Source organism: Gorilla gorilla, chromosome 3 (assembly GCF_029281585.2).
Source record: "Gorilla gorilla gorilla isolate KB3781 chromosome 3, NHGRI_mGorGor1-v2.1_pri, whole genome shotgun sequence".
Classification (NCBI taxonomy): Eukaryota; Metazoa; Chordata; class Mammalia; order Primates; family Hominidae; genus Gorilla; species Gorilla gorilla.
In genome coordinates this window covers 13,393,862-13,416,390 of record NC_073227.2, presented here as the reverse complement: position 1 = coordinate 13,416,390, position 22,529 = coordinate 13,393,862, and the positions used below count along the sequence as shown (strand labels likewise).

General features: G+C 53.9%; 1 protein-coding gene and 1 non-coding gene across 12 annotated transcripts in view; both read right to left on the bottom strand.

The window, feature by feature from the left end:
- The window catches only part of ABLIM2 (actin binding LIM protein family member 2), a 202,508-nt gene that overhangs the window by 33,088 nt on the left and 146,891 nt on the right, over positions 1-22,529 (bottom strand). For 4 of the 11 annotated variants that reach the window (XR_010133322.1, XR_010133313.1, XR_010133317.1 and 1 more), the window contains 4 exons: positions 20,214-20,333; positions 18,859-18,911; positions 17,868-18,009; positions 3,703-3,764 (listed from right to left, as the gene is read on the bottom strand). Coding sequence is in view for 1 of the 11 variants with exons in the window: in XM_031010278.3 (XP_030866138.2) it covers positions 3,703-3,764; positions 17,868-18,009; positions 18,859-18,911 (257 nt within the window). In the remaining 10 variants the exon portion in view is untranslated. The remainder of the gene's footprint in view (positions 1-3,702; positions 3,765-17,867; positions 18,010-18,858; positions 18,912-20,213; positions 20,334-22,529) is intronic. The other 7 variants (XR_010133320.1, XR_010133321.1, XM_031010278.3 and 4 more) reach the window with 4 other exon arrangements.
- On the bottom strand, positions 15,109-15,189 carry MIR95 (microRNA mir-95). Its single transcript, NR_106230.1, has one exon. It is a non-coding gene; the product is annotated as a microRNA mir-95 (primary transcript).

Genomic DNA, 22,529 nt, shown 5'->3' with positions numbered 1-22,529 from the left:
GCTCACTGCAACCTCTGCCTCCCGGGTTCAAGCATTCTTTATTCTTGTGCTCAGGTAGCTGGGATATTAGGCACGTGCTACCATGCCTGGCTAATTTTTGTATTTTTAGTAGAGATGGGGTTTCACCATGTTGGCCAGGATGGTCTCAAACTCCTGACCTCAAGTGATCCACCCACCTCGGCCTCCCAGAGTGCTGGGATTATAGGCCTGAACCACTTTGCCTGGCCCCATTTGTTTTATTTCAAAAGAGTCATATTCAAATCACCCACCATACTTGTATTTAATCAAGGTGTCTGGCATTGCCATGTTGCTTGGTGCATTTAAGTTGATGAATGCTATAACTGCTTTATTAAATTATGCCTCCATAATGAATTAGTGTTCTCCTTTTATACTATTAATTTTATTAATTCCTTTTAGTCTTAACTTTCACCTTATTTGATATTACTATTGCCACTCTTGCTTGCCTTTTGTGATTTTAGTATCTTTCTTATCCATTTGCTTATCCTTTAAAAGCAGTTTTTAAGTGTGCATCTTATGATAACACATCTGATTTTAAAAATCCAATCTGACAGTCTCTGTCTTTTAATAGGACAGCTCAGTCTCTTCACATTCGGCATCATGCTTTTTCAGAATGGGACTTCTTCCAGGGAGCTACCACAAGGACCTGCTGCCACCAGTCGTCACTCTCTGAATAACAGACACATGGTATGCATCAGAGTCATTACTGCCTCACCCACAGGAAGAGAAGCAGCAGGCCTCTGTTGCTCCGTTCACTTCATGGGTAGGTTATGAGCATCTACCATGCATCAGGCACTGTGGCAGGCTTGGCTATTAGGACATTTTAATGACCTTTAGGACATATTGTGCTTTAGGTCACTGGACCCTTGTAACAAATCCTTCTGGAAGAACACCCAGGAAAGCCTTTGCCTCCCATGATGAACTAATTTCCCCTCTTCCATCAGACAGTGAGGACTACATCACTGACATGATTGCCTCTATGCCTTGGCCACCAGGAAGCTCAGAGATAAGCTTTGACAGCTTTTCTTATGTAATATATATATTTTTTGAGATGAAGTCTTGCTCTGTCACCCAGGCTGGAGTGCAGCGGTGTAATAGCTCACTGCAACCTCTGCCTCCCAGGTTCAAGCAATTCTCCTGCCTCAGCCTCCCGAGTGGCTGGGACTATACGATGCCCGCCACCATACCTTGCTAATTTTTGTATTTTTAGTAGAGACAGGGAGGCAGGCTGGTCTTGAACTCCTGACCTCAAGTGATCTGCCTGCCTCGGCCTCCCAAAGTGCTGAGATTACAGGCATGAGCAACCGCGCCCCACCTCTCATGTAACATTTGTTTGTTTGTTTGTTTTTGATGTAATTTTCTCCATAGTTTCCTCCTCTCCTCCTTTGTGATTTGGTGTTCATGGGATTTTGGTCTCACTGCATCTATGCTTGAGGCCACCCAGAATCCTTTCTGGAAGTAAAGGCAAATCAAGAAACGACCTAGGAAATGACTTATGAGCACTGTCGGCCATCAGCAACAGGGCAGGGGCACGCACTCCCAGGGCATCTCCAGGGGAAGGGCATGAGTCCAGGTGCTGAGCAGGGCCGCCCTGAAAAAGGCTGGTCATGTGAAAGATCAAGTATCTGGCCTTCTCACTGAGAAAAAGGCATAACAGTACATAAAAGTCTTAGAAAGAGTGAAACAATAGGAAAGAACATTAGCAGGGAAAAGAGAATCCCAAAGCAAAGTCATTAATAATATTCACCAATCTCCCCCAGAAGCAACGTGAAAAGCTAAGAATCTCCACGTGATGATGAGTTCTGCGCATATCAGCTCTCCAAGCACATGCAGAGAGCACACCAGCTAACGCTCTCCTTCCCACCCCTTAGTCTGCAGGAGAAACACATTCACAGAAAGTTTAGTTCTTAATTCTGTAAAGCTCGAGGTTCTGCTCTCAATAGTTCTAGGAGAGGGAGTGAGGACCATCCCTGCCAGAAAGTCTGAATCGGCTGTTCTCAAACAGTGCGGCTTCTGGAGACCAGGACCTTCTCTGCAGATGCTGAGAGGCATCAATTTGCATCATTTTAGCATGTGAGCCTAGAGAAGAACCTTCCCAGAGGATGCACAGCCCAGGCGTCAGTGCCGCAAGACTACAAATGCAGAGTGTGCTGTTCTCTCGCTTTCGTTCTATATATTGAGGAAAGTCTCCAGGACCTCACTCGGATGGTGGAACACCTTGGCTTGGTCTGGACTGTGAACACTGTGCTCACCAGCCCCAGGGTCAGAGAACAGCTGTTCCAGGTGAGAAGGGAACATTCTAGACAGTTTTCCCACTGTCCCCAGGACCCCTAACATTGAGCTCAGGGATTTGCCCGTCTTGGTGTCGTTGGAGTCCTGTGGACATTGGTCCAGCTCTCTTATCTCCCCTGCTTTCCATGTGGAAGATGAAAAATGAATTCCCTTGGAGAAAATTCAAAGAAGCATGCCACATGCATGGTCCCCAGTTAGGCCCATTCCAGAATGGGAAGAGCAGTTCGTGGGGTGAGGGGTGGGCTTTGCTAGATTCAAACCATGCAGAGGTGCCTGGGCCCTGGGGGAGATCTGGGGAGGCTGGGCCTTGGACAAAAACACAGCAGCAGGTCTGACAGAGCCTGAAGGAGACGGAGAGAACAAATGCCAGCCCAAGAGGACACCCACGGCTTCTGGAGATGGTGTCCTGTGGCCTTGCCCCTGGGGAGAGTATCTGCTTAGGGATGCCATCCTGGGGTTACACACAGCCACGACTGCTCCAGCGCAACAAAGAGGGGGTCAGTTTTTTAGTGGCCTCGGTTGAGAGGTGAATTGCCTCTATTGACGAACAAATTTCCAGACTAGGACGAGGCTGCCTTGCGCAATGGGAGACCCCTAGGCTGTGTGTGTGTGTCTGTGTGTTGGGGGGTCTGGGACCAGCAAGCCTGCCCCACTCTACGGATCCTCACTGGGGACCCCTGTGATGCTGTGGGCAGAGGAACAAACATAAGCCGCTCTTCCTAAGGCGTTAACTGTCCTGGGGCACAGGGCCTGGCCCCTCTGCAAGGCAATCAGCCCGCAGATTATCTGGGCTCATATTCAGATGTCCCAAGCGTCAGAAAACTCAGGGTAGGAGGTGGCACCAGTCTTCAGCTAGGGGCAGCCAAAGAGCCTGACTTCAAGTTAATCCAATCTCCGTGCAGCCTCAAGTAACAGCCTTGGACGCTAAGGATTATTTGGTGTCATCATGGTAACAGTAATAGCAGGGAAGGCCAGGGCATCCCAGATAAGGAGGGGGGCACTTGGCTCACACTGGCTCACCAAATGCAACAGCCCTTGGTTATCAGGCTCTGCGCCACAGGACGAAGAAGAGGGTTAGGAGGGGCACCTTGGAGCTGCGCCTGATCACTCTGGGTGGCCCTTGTCTCCCCTGCTCCCACACACTGAGCTCTCCCTGGGGTCGGGGGCAGGGAGGCAGAGTGGGGAGGGTGTTGCCCAGGTCTGGTTCGGTCCTGCTAGGGAAAAAGCAGTGGTGGCAGTGGCAGCCCCTGGGAAGGGAATCAGGCAGAGGCAGGTGGGCCGCGGGGTCCCCGGGGCCTCTCCTCCTGCTGTGTGGTCAAGAAGCTGTGGGAAATGTGCTCAGCCTCACAGCAATCGTTAGTACCCTGCGGCCAGGGAGGGGTCAGTACCTACCCGCTGGTCCAAGCCATTCTTTCCATGTCCTGGGAGAGGGTCAGATTTGGAATAGGGGAATCCTGAAACAGACACAGCACAGCTTTGTCACGCGCGCAGACTCGGTGCAGCGACGGGGCTGCAGCCCTGGGGGGCTTCCCACCGGGGTGGGCAAGGCTGGGCAAGCAACACAGGAGAGGACCCCTGAGGACCATGCCCTGCCTCAGTGGTGACCTTCTGTTCCCAGGGCGCTGACCGAGGAGGAAGCCACAGAGGGGTAATGTCCTGAGCCTGCCCGTGACACCGGAAATGCCACAGAACCTCAGCCCAGCTGGCCCCTGTGTTCAGGGACAGGCTCGGGCCTGGGCACCACCTGGCACCTGGGCCAAGCCCCTCACTGTACAGACAGGGGAGCTGGGCAGAGTCAGGAAGGGGCGCAGTCTCTGGAACCCTGGAGGAACAGCAGAGCTGTGCCATCCTGTGCCAGAGGTGGCAAATGGAGGCCCACCACCAAGCACATGGGGCCCGGAGGCAATCTTATTTTAATAAACTTCTTGGCTGGGTATGTTGGCTCATGCCTGTAATCTTAGAGCTTTGGGAGGCCAAGGTGGGAAAATCACTTGAGGCCAGGAGTTCAAGACCATCCTGGGCAACATAGCAAGACCACCCCTACAAAAAGCAATTAGCCGGCTGTGGTGGTGCACACCTGTGGTCCCAGCTATTTGGGAGGCTGAGGTGGGAGGATCCCTTGAGCCCAGGAGTTCGAGGCTGCAGTGAGCTATGCTCACACCACTGCACTGAAGCCTGGGAGACAGAGTGAGATCCTGTCTCTAAAAAAATAAATAAATAAAATCCTGAGTTGCTTGCAATTGGGGGCTTCATATTAAAATCCAAATTTGTAGCTTCTCATGAAATAATAGAGGGCTGGTCTGAGACAATGAACTCTGGATTCCCTGTGGGGCAAGGCTCGCTGGGGCTGTCAGGAGGGGGCAGCCTTTCCCAGCCCCCACCGAGCTCCCTCCATCACTAATGTCCCTGGCTGGCCCTGGGTGGGCCTGGGAGCTTGCTGGGAGTTTGAGACCTCCGAAGTAACCTCTTCAATGCCACGTGAGGGAGAGCAGGGAGGAAGTGAACGCCTGCCTGGCTCAGAGGTGGTGTGGCTGCATTCTGGAAAGGAAGGGGCAGAGCCTGGACCCTGGAGGGGCAGGACCCTCTACACCCAGGGAAGCATCCTTAAAAGACCTGTCCTGGGTCCCTAAACTGTCTGTCTTTCTACTAGCCTGTGGGGCCTTAAAGAGCATGGCTCACACCTGCCTCATCTGGCAGTACTGGGTGTCACCCCAGTACTGGGCCCTGGTGGCGGAGATCAGCCAGGTACAGGGCCAGATGCCCACATTCACTCCTGGGAGCTGCCAAGCTGCCCACGAGGCCTCCGAGTGGAAGGTGGGTCACATCCTTCAGTGCTCACAAGGCCGCATGTCTGTAGCAAGGACAATGCCTCCAGGGGCAAGGCAGGTTCTGTGCACAGAACTGCCCACCCACTCTCTCCGGGGACCTCACTTCTGAGCAAAAGATGCTTCTCCGGGGGCCTTTCATTTGGGGGTTCCTCATGGACTCAATGAGGACAGAGAAGAAATTCCATGAAGGTCACATGGGGACACAGAGAAGCCTGTGGGAGGAGCCTCAGCCGGGGACTTGTTTGCAACAGGGTAGCCGGTGGAAAGGCTCCACATGGCGGTCAGGAAGGTGTTTTAAACATCAAGATCAAGGTCCTCAAACTTCTCTTAGCAGAGAAACTCCCTCGGCGCGTGAGCTTTTATGTGAACCCCGATATGCAAAACAGGCAAATGAGGAGCTGGGAAGACAGACATGTGAGAGGGGCGGGGGTGGGGCGCCAGACCTTCGGGCTATTCTCCCCCCTCCCAGCCCCTCCTCAGCACCCCTAGGTAAATGGCCTAGCCAGCTCTTCTCATGTCACAGAAGGAGAGTCAGGGCCCCGAGACGTGCAGGAACCTGCCTGAGGTCACCCAGCCAGGTAGCGGCAGCCCCAGGACGCCGGACGAGGCCTCCTGCCTTGTACTCCTGGGGTCCTCCAGGAGACACCTGCCTCCTCCTTCATGCCCAGAGCCAGGCATGCTCTGGGATCCCGAGGGCCCCTCCAGCTGCGCGCGGGAGCTCCTTATCAGCAAAGGTGCTAGAGGGGTGGTTCTCAAACTGGCATCCCCAGCCAGCAGCCCCAACCTTGCCAGGGAACTTGTCAGAAATGCAAATTAGTGGGCCCTACCCTAGACCTCTTGTGTCAGAATTCTGGGGCTGGGGTCCAGGGATCTGTGTTTTTACAAGGCTTCTGGACCATTCCGATGCACACTGGCCTACCGCCTCGAGAACAGAGAACACCCTTGGTGGTGTCCTGCACCCCTCTTAAGCCCGAGGGCCTCTACCTGCCTGCCCCTGGAGTCACCTGGACAGCATGCCAGGCTCCCAGTGCCCAGGCTGCCGCCGACCGGTCTCGACTTTTAACCACTTTCCACCTTGCTTCTGCGAAGGCCATTTTATCCTCCCCACTTTGACTACGATAGTCTCAGGGACGTCTTCTGTTTCCCCTGAGCACCCGTATCAGATGGTGCTAGAAATTCTGCTTCAACCATCCAATGTGATATAAGAATATGATTCTTTCCAAGAAGAGGGCTATTATGTTTTGTCCCCGGTTTTATCTATTCCGACGTTCTTCTTTCCTTTCTGAAGTTCCAAGCCTTCTTCTATTATCATTTCCTTTCTGTTTGGAGAAGATTCCTTACGCGTAGGTCTGCAGGATATTTCACTGAACACAGGATTCATGCAGACAGTTCTGCTCTTTCAGCACGTGAAAGACGTCAGGGCACTTCCTGCTGGCCTCTGTGGTTTCTGATGAGAAATCTGCTATCGCTTGAATTGGTGTTTCCCCTCTGTTTTTTCTCTCTGGTTGCTTTCAACATTTTTTTCTTTGTCCTTAATTTTCAGAAATTTAATTATGATGTGTCTTGGTGCAGATTTTTGGGGTTTATCCTCTTTCTTTGGGACTCACTTGGTTTCTGGAACTTGTAGGTTTATGTCTTTCTTTTGCCAAAATTGTTAGGTTTTCAGACATTATTTTTTACATATTTATTTATTTTTTTTGAGACGGAGTCTTGCGCTGTTGCCCAGGCTTGAGCACAGTGGCACGATCTTGGCTCACTGCAACCTCCGTCTCCCAGGTTCAAGTGATTCTCCTGCCTCAGCCTCCCAAGTAACTGAGACTATGGGTGCACGCCATCACGTCCAGCTAATTTTTGTGTTTTTAGTAGAGACAGGGTTTCACCACGTTGGCCAGGATGGTCTCGATCTCTTGATCTCGTGATCCGCCCACCTCGGCCTCCTAAAGTGCTGGGATTACAGGCGTGAGCCACTGCGCCCAGCCGCTAGTATTTCTTTGAATAGTTTTTCAAACCCATTTTCTTCCTCCTCTCTTCCTAGGAATTGAATGAAACAAATACTGTCCCACAGGTCCCTGAGGCTCTGTTAGTTTTTCCCCCTATTTTCTCCTTTGTTTATGTAGGATAATTTCTGCTCTGTCTTCAAGTTCATGGATTCTCTCCTGTCATATTTCGTTTTTTTGTGATTGAACCTATCCAGTGAATTTTTAATCTTGGTTATTTTTTCAGTTCTATAATTTCCATTTTCATATAGCTTATATTTCTTTGGTGAGGCTTCCTTTTCAGTTTCAAAAGTATCTGCAATTGCATGTTCTAGACTCCAGGCCCGGGTCTCCTGCTGCTGCTGGGTGGGAGGTGTGGGGTTGCTGCGTATTTCCCCGAGTCCTGAGACCCCCTCATCAGCTACTGTTTCTAAACTATTTGTAATTGCTTGTTGAAGCATTTTTTAGTGATAAATGCCTTAAAATCCTTGTCAGACAGTTCCACCATCTGATTCTTCTCAGTGTTAGTATCTGCTGTCTTTTCTTTTTTTCTTTTTTTTTGAGACAGAGTTTCACTCTTGTTGCCCAGGCTGAGTGCAATGGCACCATCTCGGCTCACCACAACCTCCGCCTCCCAGGTTCAAGTGACTCCTGCCTCACCCTCCCTAGTAGCTGTGATTACAGGAATGTGCCACCATGCCCGGCTAATTTTGTATTTTTAGTAGAGACGGGGTTTCTCCATGTTGATCGGGCTCGTCTTGAACTCCTGATCTCAGGTGATCTGATCCGTCCTCCTCGGCCTCCCAAAGTGCTGGGATTACAGGTGTGAGCCACTGCGCCCGGACTTCTGCTGTCTTTTTTCATTCAAATCATTGATCTTCGGTGTTCTTGGTGTGATGGGTAATTTTTCTGCAGTATCCTGGGCATTTTGGATATTATATTAGAAGACCGATCTTGTTAAGTGTTAAATCCTCTATTTGAGCAGGCTGTCACCCTGTTTAGGTTTCGCGTGTACAGCCTGTTCTTTTGGAGGCTACGGTTCCAATGACAATTTGCTTTTCAGAATGCTTGCTGAAGTGCTATTCTGGTCTGCTAAATTCACCTGGAGCTGCCGGTCCGCCCACCCGGTCCCTGCCGGTGCTGCCTGTGGGGATAAAATGCCCTTCTTGGGGTGTCCTGTGTCGCTGGGTGGGGGTGGGAGATGCCTGCCACGGGTGGAGACCATGCCCCTGGGTTCACTCCCAGGACTGCGGGGTGCCTGCTGGCCACCTGCCCATCTGCTAGTGTGGCTGCAGGAGGGAAACACCTGCCTCGTCACCTTTTGCCACCACATGGGAGGCTGGGAGTCTGCAGGTCTGGGCCACCTCCTGCCACTGCATGGGAGGCTGGGAGTCTGCTGGCCTGGGCCACCTCCTGCCGCTGGGTGGGGGTGGGAGTGGGCATGCAGGGCTGCTGTCCCTTGAGGTCCCGAGGCTGCCTCGCCAGGCCACTTTGCTGTTCCCACCTTTAGAGTTCTCCTGTGACCAACCGTCTGCCGTATCATTTCCAGGTCCGTTTAGCTGTATGTAGCAGAGAAGAGCAGGGAGAGACGAGGCGACACTATCTCACCCCCTGGACTGCTGTCTGGACTCCTGAAGTTGGTCTCTGTTGGGGTGGACCAGCAATCCGTAGATCTTAAAGGTCCCAGGGATCCTGTGCACAACCAGCGCTGAGAATCACTGGTTTATTTATTTTATTTTTTGAGACGGAGTTTTGTTCTTGTTCCCCGGGCTGGAGTACAATGGCGTGATCTTGGCTCACTGCAACCTCCTGGGTTCAAGCGATTCTCCTGCCTCAGCCTCCTGAGTAGCTGGGATTACAGGCATGTACCACTACGCCCAGCTAATTTTGTATTTTTAGTAGAGACAAGGTTTCTCCATGTTGGTCAGGCTATCTCGAACTCCCGACCTCAGGTGATCTGCCTGCCTCGGCCTCCAAAAATGCTGAGATTACAGGCGTGAGCCACTGCGCCCGGCCAAGAATCACTGGTTTAAAAAGTCCCTTTACATATTCAGAGATTTCACTTGACTCTCACCAGCCTACACACTAAACATGAACCCATTTTACAGATGAGGAAGCTGAGACCTAATGATATCAAGCGATCTGTTCAAGGTCAAACAGTTACTAACTAGAGAGGCTGAGATGAGGAGGGCTCCCTAGCTTCAGGAACCAGTAACCCTATCTGCTCCCAAGCCAGTGTGCCCTGGTCTGGGTTTGCAAGCATGTGGGTCTAATGCATGTCAGATGGAAGCAGACAGCCTTCAAGAGGCGGGGTGTGTGTAGTACAGAGAGAGACCCACAGGGAGAAGGCAGATAGGGGGCCAGGAGCATGGCGGCAACTGGGTAGTCCTGATGCCAGTTACATGAGGCCCTGCAGGCATCAGAGGCCTACCCACTCCATGCCCAAGCTCAGCCAAACCAGGATCCCGGCCGCCTCCCCTCCATGAAGCCTGCCATAGCCACCTTGCCCTCAGCACCCCGCCAGGCCTGCCCTTGGGGCCCTGAGCCTCTTCTCCACAGGTCTGTCCTCTTCCAGGCTGGCTCATCAGAGGTCAAAGTCACCGCTGGACATTCAAGGCCGGGCACCTTGTGGGCAGAGGACTGTGGCTCACACAGCATCCGGGTCTGCTTTGTGGACACCTGACCCATGAACCACTCACTTGGGTAGTTCCCATCCGCTCCTGGGTGCATGGGCAGGAGGCTTGGAGGCTGTGGCACTGCACAGGTTCAGGTCCCCTCTCTGAGTCTTGGCGTCTCCATCTGAGGAAGGGGGGCACCCTTCATCCCTGAGCAGTGGTGAATGAGAGGCCCCTTGGCTGGTCTGAGCTGCAGACTTCAGAAGCAAGTGAGATGGGCCCAAGATGACCACAGAGGGCTTGCCATGGCCTGGCTTGTAGACTCGAGATGCTGAGCCTCAACAACCCTCAGAGTCAGGCCGCAGGATCCCCGTGTGGTCACGTGCAAGCTCCTCAACCCCCACATGCTCCCTGGCAGGACTGGATCATCCCTGTTCTTACAGATGAGGGAACTTCAAACTCAGAGAGGGTTCTCTTGTGCACAAGGTCACACAGCAAGGGACGGGCTGAGATTGAATCATGGGTGGACTAGCGCCCGCATGCAGTGCCCAAGGTCACACAGCAAGTGACGGGCTGGGATTGAATTGTGGGTGGAGCAGCACCCTCAGGCAGCACTCTCTGGGGCCCCCTCAGGTGCTCTTCTGGACAGTTCTGCGGCTTTGTATTCTGGGTGGCCACCTTCATGTCCCCCACCCCACAGAATGAATGCTGGGTCCCAGGAAGGCAGGCTGCTGCTCAGGGAGCTGTCCCCGGAGGCTTTGGGAAGATGCGGCCAATCACAAGCACGGATGGCGAGGCTACTGCCTGGGAACGGGAGGCACCAGACTCTCACGCTGCTCCCAGGCACTAAGAGTCCATGGGGAGAAAAGCACACAGGTGACAGATCCGTGCTCCAGGGCCCTGAGCCTGTTCTCTGAGGGTCTGTCCTCTTCCAGGCTGGCTCATCAGAGGTCAAAGTCACCGCTGGACATTCAAGGCCAGGCACCTTATGGGCAGAGGACTGTGGCTCACACAGCATCCGGGTCTGCTTTGTGGGCACCTGACCCCTGAGCCACTCGCTTGGGCAGTTCCCATCCGCTCCTGGGTGCACGGGCAGGAGGTTTGGAGGCTGTGGCACTGCACAGGTTCGCGTCCCCTCTCTGAGCCTTGGTGTGTCCATCTGAGGAAGACGGGCACCCCTCATCCCTGAGCAGCGGTGAACAAAACGCTGGTTCAGCTGGACTGGGGACGGGAGGCAGAGCTTCCGGTGTGGGGGCCCAGGCAGCATTGGAGGAGGACAGAGGAGGCCCTGGGGCTGTGGCTATGAGACAACATGAGCTCTCAGAGGGACACGGGGTGCCACCCAGGGCCTGTGCTGCTACCCGCAGAACTGGGAGGCCACACCCTGTCCAGTCCCTAGGCGTGGATAAGCCTGCTGAGCAGGGGGAGGTGTGGGGATTCCGGCTGAAAGCTAGTCTCCAGGCAACCCAACGGCAGCGGCTGCTCCCTGGGGCTCCAGAGCCCAGCATGCTCTGCCTGGGGCCACCGTCCTCGGGGTGGTGTATACCTCCAGCCACAGCATCTTCTCCTGGGCTGGGGTCCTCTCCCTGACCTCTGGAGCTCCCTCTGCTCTCTCTGGGGGCTCAGAGAGCACCCTGCCTGCCCAGCAGGAGGCCAGGCCTTCCAGAAAGGTCATCACTGTGGCCCCAGCTGGCCACTCCTCCCTAACAGCCTCTGTACAGAGGGACCCTCCAGCCACTAGCTGGATGCCAAGGTGGCCACGCCTGAGCCCCCAGCTCTCCCTGGGCTGTCCCTCCACGCCCTTTCTGCAGGATCAGGCCTGCTGGCTGCCCCCTTCCCCACTTCCCTGGCCCACTCCCTCTCCTGGCTTTCTCCCTCCTGGGTGCTCCTCCCCACTTCCTCTGTGGAATGTCCTGCCCCCCGATGGCACCTTCCCACCTGCCCGCTTGTCAGCACACACGTGCGTGCTCTCTCTCTCTTTTTCTTGCTTTCTCTCTCTCCTACCAGCATTTTGCTGAGATGGGGAGATGGGAGGACACTGACAAAGAGTAGGCTGGGGGCCAGGCAGGAGATCACACCTGATTTGAGTCTCAGACCCTCTTGAGAAAGGAACACAAACTCAGGACACAGCCACGTACTCACAGTTGGAGTGGCTGGGGCTACCAACTCCCACGGTTCCAGTCCCATCTGGGAGCCGGGGACCCTCAGTCTCTGCCTCCAGCCTGGACCTCTCCTCTGAGCTCCGTCTGCCCCCTGGCAACCCCCCGGCAACCCCCCGGACGTCTCAGGCTCTCCAAACCAACATGAAGACACCCACCTGTTCTCATCCCATCTCTGAATAAAGGTGGCCTCTGCCGGCCTGCACCAGAGCCAACCCAGTGTCTTCTTTGATTCCGTCACCCCCGCAGCCAGTGGTTCCCGAGCTGCCACCATGTGGGCCCTGCCAGTGAGATCCTTCCAGGGCCTCCCACTGCTTTTGTGGGAGCCCTTTTCCTCTCGCCCTGACTGGGCAGCCTCCAGTCCACCGTCTATGCAGCTGCCTTCTGATGTTTTAAACACGGAAAATGCAACATCTCCTGTCACGCTCGTGTCGTGCTGACGTTCCCCTCCCTGGCACTGCGCTCCAGACCTTTCCTGATTGGACCTCGGCCTGCTTCCACCAGCTTCTGGCGAGTCCCACCTCCGCCACCCTCACCGTCTCGGTTTCCCAAGGCCGCCCTGCTCCTGCCTCCAGACCTGTCTACAGGCTGTCTGTGCTGCTTAAATCCTGAGTCAGGCCAGGCTTGGGTCCTCCCAAGGGCACACAAAATGCTCTGTGACCTGACGCATGGCCCTCACTGTTCTTCCAACCCACGGCCCGGCCTCCGCCCTGGGCGAGGTGGAATGCTCTCCCCCATATACGCCCTATTCAAGCATACACCAACTTCAAGCCATGCCAGGTACCGTCTCTCTGCCCTGACTACTTACTGTATTTGAAAGTGCACCCTTCCCCCAGCCCTCTCTAGCCCTCTTAGCACAGGGCACTGATATAACTCGCTTTCAGCTTGTTTCTCTCTGTCTCCCAGCCCCTAGTAGAATGTCGGCTCCCCAGACAGGGAACTTTGTCTGTTTTGGCCTCTGCTCTGTCCCCAGCACCCAGGACAGCACCGGAACACACCAAGCACTCATGAAATACAGAGAGATGCCCCTTGGCTTACCACGGGCTCATCATATCCCATAAACCCAGTAAGATGAGAAGATCAAAAGTCAAAAACGCATTGAATGCACCTAACCTAGCAAACACCATGGCTTAGCCCAGCCTGCCTTAAACATGCTCAGAAACCTGCATTAGCCTTCGGCCAGGCAGAGTCATCTAGCACACAGCCTGGTGCATCAGAGAGGGCTGGCCGTCTCGTGTCATTCGCTGAATGCTGCACTGAGAGTGAGAAACAGAATGGGTGTGTGGATACTGGAGGGTGTGTGGGTACTGAGGTTCGCTTTCTACCCAATATACATCGCTTTCACGCCAGCGGAAAGTCACACGGTCCCATGTCAGAAGTTGGGGACTGCTTGCATCTGTTGACTGGCAGCTCCCACCCACTGTCTCTGGACCACTACGCTCTTCTTCCAGTTTTCTTTTCTTTTCTTTTTTTTTTTTTTGGAGATGGAGTCTCGCTCTGTCACCCAGGCTGGAGTGCAATGGTGCAATCTCGGCTTACTGCAACCTCTGCCTCCTGGGATCAAGCGATTCTCCTGCCTCAGCCTCCCAAGTAGCTGAGATTACAGGCATCCTCCACCATGCCTGGCTGATTTTTTGTGTTTAGTAGAGATGGGGTTTTACCATGTTGGTCAGGCTGGTCTCAAACTCCTGACCTCAGGTGATCTGCCCGCCTCGGCCTCCCAAAGTGCTGGGATTACAGGCGTGAGCCACTGTGCCTGGCCCTCTTCTTCCAGTTCTGATGTCTGCATATTCCACACCTAGGGGGTCTCACGTCTCTAAGCCTGAGGCCAGGTGCCCTGCCCGTCCCACCAGATATCCTCACGAGATTGACAGTAGCACGTCAGGGAGGCTCTTCCTTCAACCACGGACTAAGGAACACGAGAAGAACTCTTCTGCCCCATCTTGCAGCTCCAGAGGAGTAAAAGGGGAAAGGAGGAAGACTACCTCTGCCCTGGTCCCCACCCACCGCCTTCCCTTCTGCTGCCAGGAACAGAAAAGCTGCAGCAGGGTCGCTGTCTCCTAACCCTCCCTCCCAACGGGCTCCGAGACCAGGCAGCGGAGAGACAAGCAGAGACAAGCACGTCCCACCAGACACGGGACTCCGCCCAGTCCCACAGCGAGAGGACACACAGAAGGTGACAGAAAATGCCAAGCCACAGGCAGGTTGGGGGTGAAGTGCCCCCAACTGGGGCCTCCCCTGTGCTGCTGCGGCAGTTAATTCAGAGCTTTCCTCACCCCCACTCCCACCTGGCCAGACCACCCTTGGCTCCCACTATCCCACCTCTCACACATGCCTCATGTGCTGGGATTGGAGGAAAGGGTCTTATTCCCTTCGGAAGTGCTGGGTCCTTTCTAGGGGCCACTGAGTCCTCTGGGCAGTGCCTCGAGCTGCCCAGGGGGTTTGTATTATGCTGACACGCCTCTGACCTTCGAGGGTGGGACGTGAGAGACCTCAAAAGAGAGGATGGGGCCTCAAGGGGCTAGGAATGTGGGACCCCAAGCAGCAGCAGGCCCTACTGCCGGGGACACGGAGTCCACACCACCTTGTGTTCCTCCCCCAAGGCAGCGAGTCTTGTCCTAGAAAACTTCCTATAACATAAAATCAATAGCCTCCCTTCCTGTCCAGAAATCAGGTGCACTGATAATATAAACTACTCTGCACATAGTCCAGATAATGCCCTATGTGTAATATAAACAGGAACAGAAAAGCAGTCAATAATAAAATATAGATTTCACTATGACGCCCTCTTTGGAGGGGTGGCAATGCCTGCTGGGAACTAATGGGATGGGGATGGCTCCCGGGTTTGTCACCGCCATAAACTCCTCTGGCTTCCCTGCTGGGGAACGGGGACTGGGCCATGCTCACCACTGCCTCTTCACTGCCTGGCACCATGCCCAGCACATAGTAGGTGCTCAGTAAGTATCTGGTGGAGGGATGGATGAATGACTGAATGATGAACTCAGTCCCGGGTGAGATGTGCAGATGGTGTTGCGGGTGAGAAGAGTTTGTGATCGGGCCCTTGCGAAGCCAAAGAGGTGCCCGGCGGGCAGGCGGCGGCGGGATGCGCGTGCGCTCGCTCTGTCGGCGTCTCTGCCTCTCTCAGCTCCCTGCATGCTTCTCCAGGTCAGGGACTGCTCTTGTCTTCTCTGTCCCCCTCGGCGCCCCGCTCAGCGTCTGGCACAGAGTGGGTGCTCAATAAATACCCGTTGAATGTAACGCATTTCAATTCAACAGACATTTATTGAGTGCCCACTGTGTTGGGTGTCACAATCCTACCTTCCTTGGGCGCGCTACAGATGGACGTCCCGGGGTGCAGGTGGCGTGCCTTGCTGTGTGCAAATGCTTTGTTCAGTAAAAGCTGTGTGCAAATGGAACTGGTGCCCACGGACTCAGGTCTGGGGGCTACTTGGTGACAATCAAAAGAACCCCGAGAGAAAAAAAAGGGTGGCTGGCTCTCAATCTCCGTGTGCTCCCCTTCCTGCCTGGATTCCTCAGGAGGCCGCAGACGGCAAGGCTCACCTGATCCAGGCACAGCCGGCAGCCTGGGTCCTCGCTGCCATTTGCATGCAAATCGGGAAACAAGGCAATGCCATCGGGACAGATGTAAAGGCACAATCAGAATGGTTAGACACAGCGGGTTTCCTGCTCAGAGGAAGTGGATGTTAGCACACCAGGAGAAAGCGAAGGAAGGACAGCATCACAGCCACATCTTCATAAGCAGGCACGGCCAGGGGAAGGACACATATGTCTGTGCTGGAGCAGAATCTCCCCGGGGAATTCATGAGTGCAGCACGGGCCATTGGAGTCCTGCAGACCCAGCATGCCAGGATGGAGGCAGCCGCAGCCTGCGTGCATCTGCACAGGCAGCCTGGGAGAAGAATGTGACGGCAAGGGGTGGGGCTGGCACACATGCCCTTGCCGCTGAGTGACCACCTGACATCCACACACCTGACATGGCCTCTGGGCCTCGCAAGGCTGGCCACCCGCCAGGCTCGTGTGCTCCTGGGGCAACTCCAGGGCACCTACATTCTGGCATTTTCAAACGAGGAAGCAGTGCACGAGGTGAAGGCCACATGTGCAGGTCACACAGAGTATCAGGGGCACGGGGGTCACAGGGGGCAGCCTGTCTCTAGTCCAGCTTCTCCCACACAGCAGCCCCGCTCCTTTCTTAGTCCTGAGCCACAGGCAGGCCACAAACGTCAGTAGGAATTCTGGGGACAGTAGTTGGCCTCCCTGAAGAGTCTGTGGGGAGGTCATCAAGTGGGGGAGGTCATCAGTATGGCCCCAGCCTTGCAGAGTTCTGCCAGCCACCTGGCAAGGGAAGAACTGAACACTGAACGATGCCACCTTGAGATCCCTAAACACTGATTTCCTGGTTCCCAGGGCAAATGCCTTGATGCCGGGACACTGAGCAAGGTGGGGAGGGTGCTGGGGAAGCTGCCGAGCTGGTGCAAGAGGAGGTCTCCTCCTCTAAACACAACGGCATCTGACACGTGAGTGCAGGGCAGAGGGGCCATGAGCCAGGCCAATGTTCCCTGGCCCGCAGGCAGGTGCTGCACCAGCAGGGGGCAGGGATTCCTGGGATCCGAGAGAGAGGGACCGGAGGACTGGCATGTAGCTGCCCACGGGGGCACAGGTAGGCGCGCGTGGACCAGCCCCATAGCCCCCTTGCCCTGCCTGCAGATGAGGTGGGCAGTTCCTCCGGAAGGAGCACGCGGCCATCTGGGGTGAACCCCTCTCCCTCTGGGGGATTTTTTTGGGGGGGTGGCTTTCCCATGGTGACATCAGCCTTGTGCCTGAATGCTGGGATCCTGGTATTTACAAAGCTGCAGCCCGGGCGGGGGCAGAGGCCCGAGGGGTGCACAGACACCTGCTTACAGAGATCATACACAAGCAACACACCTTTCTTTGTTCAAAGTGATTCTTTAACGCATTGTCATTTCCAAGCTTCTGTGTCTTCACTCTTTCCTGTCACATCGAAACACTTTCCTACTTTCATTGTTAAGTAAGACGGTTTACAGTTTGCAGGCATGAGGATGAGGATGAGGATGAGAAACAGTTTCTGTTTACTGAGCAGCTACTATGGCTGGCCGAACACCACACACATACCCAGTTCCAGTCTCCTAACACCTGGCGCCCATCACACGACGCGTCAGTGGTGAGCTCAGATTTGAACTTGGGACTGCCTCACTGCAAAGCCAGGTCTTTCTTCTGCTCTCACACCCCTATCCATCCTCTCCCAGCCCCTGCTTCCAAGCTAAGCCCAAGCCTTGCCCATTGAAAACTGTCCCCAGCCCAGCCGAGACCTACAGACCGCTTCTGGGAGGCACGGAGTGAGCACTTGCTACTGGTTTTCACCTATGATTTACAGCGGCCGGAAGCAAACAGCATTATCTGGAGTTTTCTCTACATTTGAAAATCACTCCTGATTCAGTCTTCAAAACACCCCTAGGGTCAGGCAGACACCATCACTGTCTCTCTATGAAGCCTGAGGCTGTGCCTCGTTCAGGATGAGTCACAGGGGACAGGGATGGTGCCCATCACCAACTCCAAGTCTGCACTCATCAGCCGGACCATGCCCATGTCTGCTCTGGAGGGAACAGGCCCTGACTTCCGCCCGGCAGCCCGGACGCCTTTCTCCTAAACAGCCCAGGAGCAGGTCTGGGTTTCTGCATTCTTGCAGGCCTTGGAAATCTGTGAGGGGACATGCAGGCGTGGCCCTCGTTAGCACACTGGCCCAGGGACAGTTCTTGGGAAGCCGGAAAACTGCAAAAGCCCCATATTTCCTTCCGGTCGGTCCTTAGATTTGTGGGCTTTGCTTTCATGCTTTTTAACAGGCAAGGCTTAGATGTGGGGGGATAGCTCTGAGTTCTGGGGCCCCTTTGCCGCGAGGCATTTTGTGCACATCACAGCTCCTTCTTCAAAAGAACCACTCACGTGAGTGAAAGCTGTCCCCTGCCATCCTTTGGAGAGGGTCTCTGTCGGTCCCGCTGCTGTGGGACAAGGACTGGGTGTCCAGGTCTGGAGAATTGGTCCTTGTGTCTGCATCCCCCTTGAGCATCAGCCAGCTGCTCTTCTGCTGAAGGTAAAAAACAAAGTCATGCAAATTTCAAGGTCATCTGCAATGGTGGGAACATCTCACTGGACCCTTCTTGTAGCTTCCTTACTTCTAATGTACGAGCTGACCCCACTGTGAGAAAACTCAATATGTGACAGACGCAGCTTTCAATAAAAATCTTGCCATTTAGTGAGACCTACCAAGATGCTATACAGGTACATGGAGCATCTGGGGGAAATGGAGCTGCCCCTTCTTACGGACACAGCCACTGAGGCTCTGGGAGGCCAGGGGCCCACAGGGCTCTGCACGGGGAGAATGAGGGATGCTGCCCAAGTCCAGCCTCAGGCTCTCCCTACGCACAGCCCTGCTTTCCAGCCCTAGCACAGGTAAAGCCCAGCCTGCAGCCTCCTTTTGTCATGAATACGTTGTTGGAACACGGAGATGCCTGTTCGTGCCCTGGCTCTGGCTGCGTTCACAGAGTTCGGTAGCTGCATCGGAGATGGTACAGCCCACAAAGCCAAAAGTACTTACTCTCTGGCCCTTTATGAAGAACGTCTGATGAACCTGTCCTAGAATAATGGATGCCCCAGGGATGCACTTTGATTTATTTCCCTTTCACGGTACACATCTCTTCAGTCACAGAACCATAACCAAGTCACACGGGCATATACCCAGGACCTCAGTAGGAGACGTGTGCATCCTAAATGTAGGAAGGAAAATGATGGAAGGGCCTCCTACCTTTGGCCTCGCAGGGCCCCTAAGGAACAGAATGTAAGAGGAAGATTCAAAGTCTCAATCGGAGAAGCCCTCACAAAACCGATTTCTTTCTGAGCAAGGCTGTTCTCAGCCAGATCTGCTCCCTGGCATTACCTTCCTGTTATCCTGGTCCAAGCTTCCGTCCTCCCCATCGGATCGCCTGGCAGCTGGAAGGGAAAAATCCATTTGTAAAGGCAACACACCATTGCTTGTGGGTTTCTGCCTCATGGTTTCCCATGTTACAGTTATGCTCAAAAATGAAAAATCAATCAAAGAGAAGGTCAGTAGTACAAGTGCCTTTCAAAGGGCAAGGAACAAGGTAAGCTGGAGGAGGCCCCCAGGGATCACGGCCCAGGGAGCATCAGCAGCAGGGGTGTGAAGTGAGGCCTGATTTCAGTTCTAGCCAAACACTCACACAGAGTAATGTTTTCAGATGTAGCCACTTGGCCTTTTGATTTTGTTTTGTTTTTTGTTTTTTTGAGATGGAGTCTCGCTCTGTCATCTCGGCTCACTGCAACCTCCGCCTCCCAGGTTCAAGCGATTCTCCTGCCTCAGCCACCCGGTAGCTGGGATTACAGGTGTGCATCACCATGCCTGGATAAGTTTTATATTTTTGGAAGAGATGGGGTTTTGCCATGTTGGCCAGGCTGGTCTTGAACTCTTGATCTCAAGTAATCCATGTGCCTCAGCCTCCCAAACTGCTGGGATTACAGGCATGAGCCACCGCACCTGGCCCACTTGGCCTTTTGAGAACAAGCATTTTAAAAACCTCCCACGTAACACAAGGTCTCAGTCGTGGAGGCCTACGTGTCTGACTTGGGCGAGGGGCTCTGGATACGCCACTGACTACCCCGCCCACCCCCGCAGGAAGAAGCTTTGCGCCATTTCACAGATCGGGAGACTGAGGCTCAGGGACATGGTATACCTCGCCCAAGGTCACGGGCGAGTGGGCGGTAGGGGCCAACATGAGCCCAGGCCTTCTGAGTCCAAAGTCCTTCCCTGTCTGCCCCACCTGGCTAACTGCTGCTGGCAAACTGCAAAATGGTGACGAGTTCTGCTGCTGGAAGACGTCCACGAGGAGCAGTCAGGAAATGACAAAATTACAGAATGCAACCAGAAATGGACTCAATGAAATAGAACAAGCAAAAGTTCATTTTGCAACAGTTCCTTTACCAAGAATACCATCTGCAGCTGAGCAACGAGGCATCTGGATTTTCCATTCGCCTTTTTCTGGGGGGTTGTCACCCAGCTGGGCTGACATTTCCAGCGAAGAATGAGCAAATAAATCACACAAGGCCATGCTGACATTTCTCGGCATCCAACTTAGTACGTAAAGACCCACACCTTGTGTATCCCTTACAGAAACACTGACCCCATGCACTGAACAATTACACAAAAACCCGTCTCCGTCCCCAGCCCGCCACGAAGACCCAGGCCTCAGGAAGGACACGCCGAGGTGGGCTTCTTACCTGCAGCGGGCGGCGGGCTCGGGCCCGTCTGTCTTTTGCCGTACCCTGCCTCCTGCACCACCAAGGACAAGACTGATACCAGGCCAGAGAGCTTGGAAATTTGGGATTGGGCTACAGGACCTTGACAAGATAAGGCCAAAATTGAAGACTGAGCAGTTCCGTTCCGAATACACTGACATCTCGTTACTCTCAACGGCTACCTGTTTCTCCTTCTTCCAGGAGAGACAGTGATTTTCAGCGTGAAAATACAAAGCCCTGCTCTCCCCACTCACAGAGGCAAATCAGCGCCAAGCCTGCTCAAGAAGTGCTTAATGGAGAGGCAGAGGGGGCAGGGAGCTCCGGGGGACGCATGCCCGCAGCTGGACTCTCCTGTTGCCCAGACAACAGCCGTCACCCGGCAGCGGAGCCCTTGAGTGTGCAGCCATACATCAGCCATGACTCTTGGCAGCTGCCCAGCAGGTCCCAGGGAGAAGGCAGGCTAGGGGCTGCTTGGAGCTCTAAGAGCACAGCCATTGTCCAAGCCAGAGAAGGGCCCTGGGGCTGAGTTGGCTGGCAAAAATAAGTGCATCGTTTCCTGAAAAGCCAGGAGGTTGGAAAGTGGATCACCACTCTTGGAATAATCTGCACGTGCATGGACAATTAAGTCGCTCCAGCTGAAGGGCCCTTGGGGACCTGAAATCCCAGCCCTTGGAATTCAGGCCTGGGTCCCCAGAGGTCAGCCTGGCTTCAGGGACTTTCCTTGGCCATGGAAGATGGGTTGACTGACATATTCTGGCTGAAAAGCCATCTCAGGCCTCAAAAACAGCCTCCGCCATCTGAGAGAGGGATGCTCTGCCAAGATTTAGCAAGTTTCCTTTGCAAACACTGCCAGCTCCTCCAGATGTGCACAGTTTAACCAGACTTGTACCAACGGCTTTTTAAAAACCAGTTTGCTAGCCCACAAAACAGATGACCGAGTCTCTTGAGAACTAGGAGCCTGGGTAGGAAAAGATAGGAAACTGGCATTTCGGATTATTGGTGGCTTGCTTCCATAACAGCTCTGAGCCTCAGTTTCCTCATCTGTAAAATGGGCAAAGGATGCCCACCCCTCCACGTTGTGAGGATCACATGAGATAACCTGCATGGATGCTGGAACATAATAGGAAACTCAGCTTACAGGTTTGAAAAATTAGGAATAAACAAGAGGCTAACTTTGAGGCTAATTTGCAGCATGCTGCTTTGGGATGTCAGAAAAAGATCAACTCAGGACAATCAGAGAAAGAGAGTTTAATATGTCTTTTGTATCACACAGGCAGCTCCTTCTGAGTTCTGGAATGCATTTGCCAATGAGGAACCCTCTTGGGAAAGGCTGGCTTTCTACTCCCTGTATTCCTTGGGAAATCTTTGGTTGGAGGCATCTGAATGAAAGTAAGAGGTCTCAAATTTTTTTTTCTGGATACAGAACTGGCCTGCCTTTCCTCTTTCCCAAACCCCATCTTATAATTCATTCATATCTGAACATCCATGCCAGCCTGTGTGCATCCCTTACTGCTTTATTCGTTTCCATATACTTATTCATTCACCCTTTTACCTACTTATCCATGCACCCACTCCTTGAACTATCTGTCCAATCATCCAGCCAGCCAGCCATCCACCCATCCATCCAGCCATCCACCCATCCATCCAGCCACCACCCATCCATCCAGCCACCACCCATCCATCCAGCCATCCACCCATCCATCCAGCCACCACCCATCCATCTACCCATCCATCCACCCATCCTTCACCCATCCATCCATCCATCCACCCACCCATTCACCCATCTATTCATTTAACTACTCATCCATCCATCTACCCATTCACCTGCCTATACATCCATCTGTCCATTCATCCAGCCAGCCATCCACCCATCCACTGTTCCATCCACCCACCACCCATCCATCTACCCATCCACCCATCCTTCACCCATCCATCCACCCATCCATCTACCCATCCATCCACCCATCCTTCACCCATCCACCCATCTATTCATCTATCTACCCATCTGTCCGTCTACCCATCCACCCACCTATACATCCATCTGTCCATTCATACATTCATCTACCCGCCCACCCATCAACCCACCCATTCGTTCATTTACCCGTTGATCCATCCATCTTTCACTCATCCATCCATCCATCCATCTACCCACCCACCCATCCACCCATCTATTAATCCATCCATCTACCCACTCACCCATCTATCCACTGCCCATCCATCCACCCATTCTTCACCCATCCATCGAGCCAGCCACCCAACCATCCATCTACCCATCCATCCACCCACCACCCATCCATC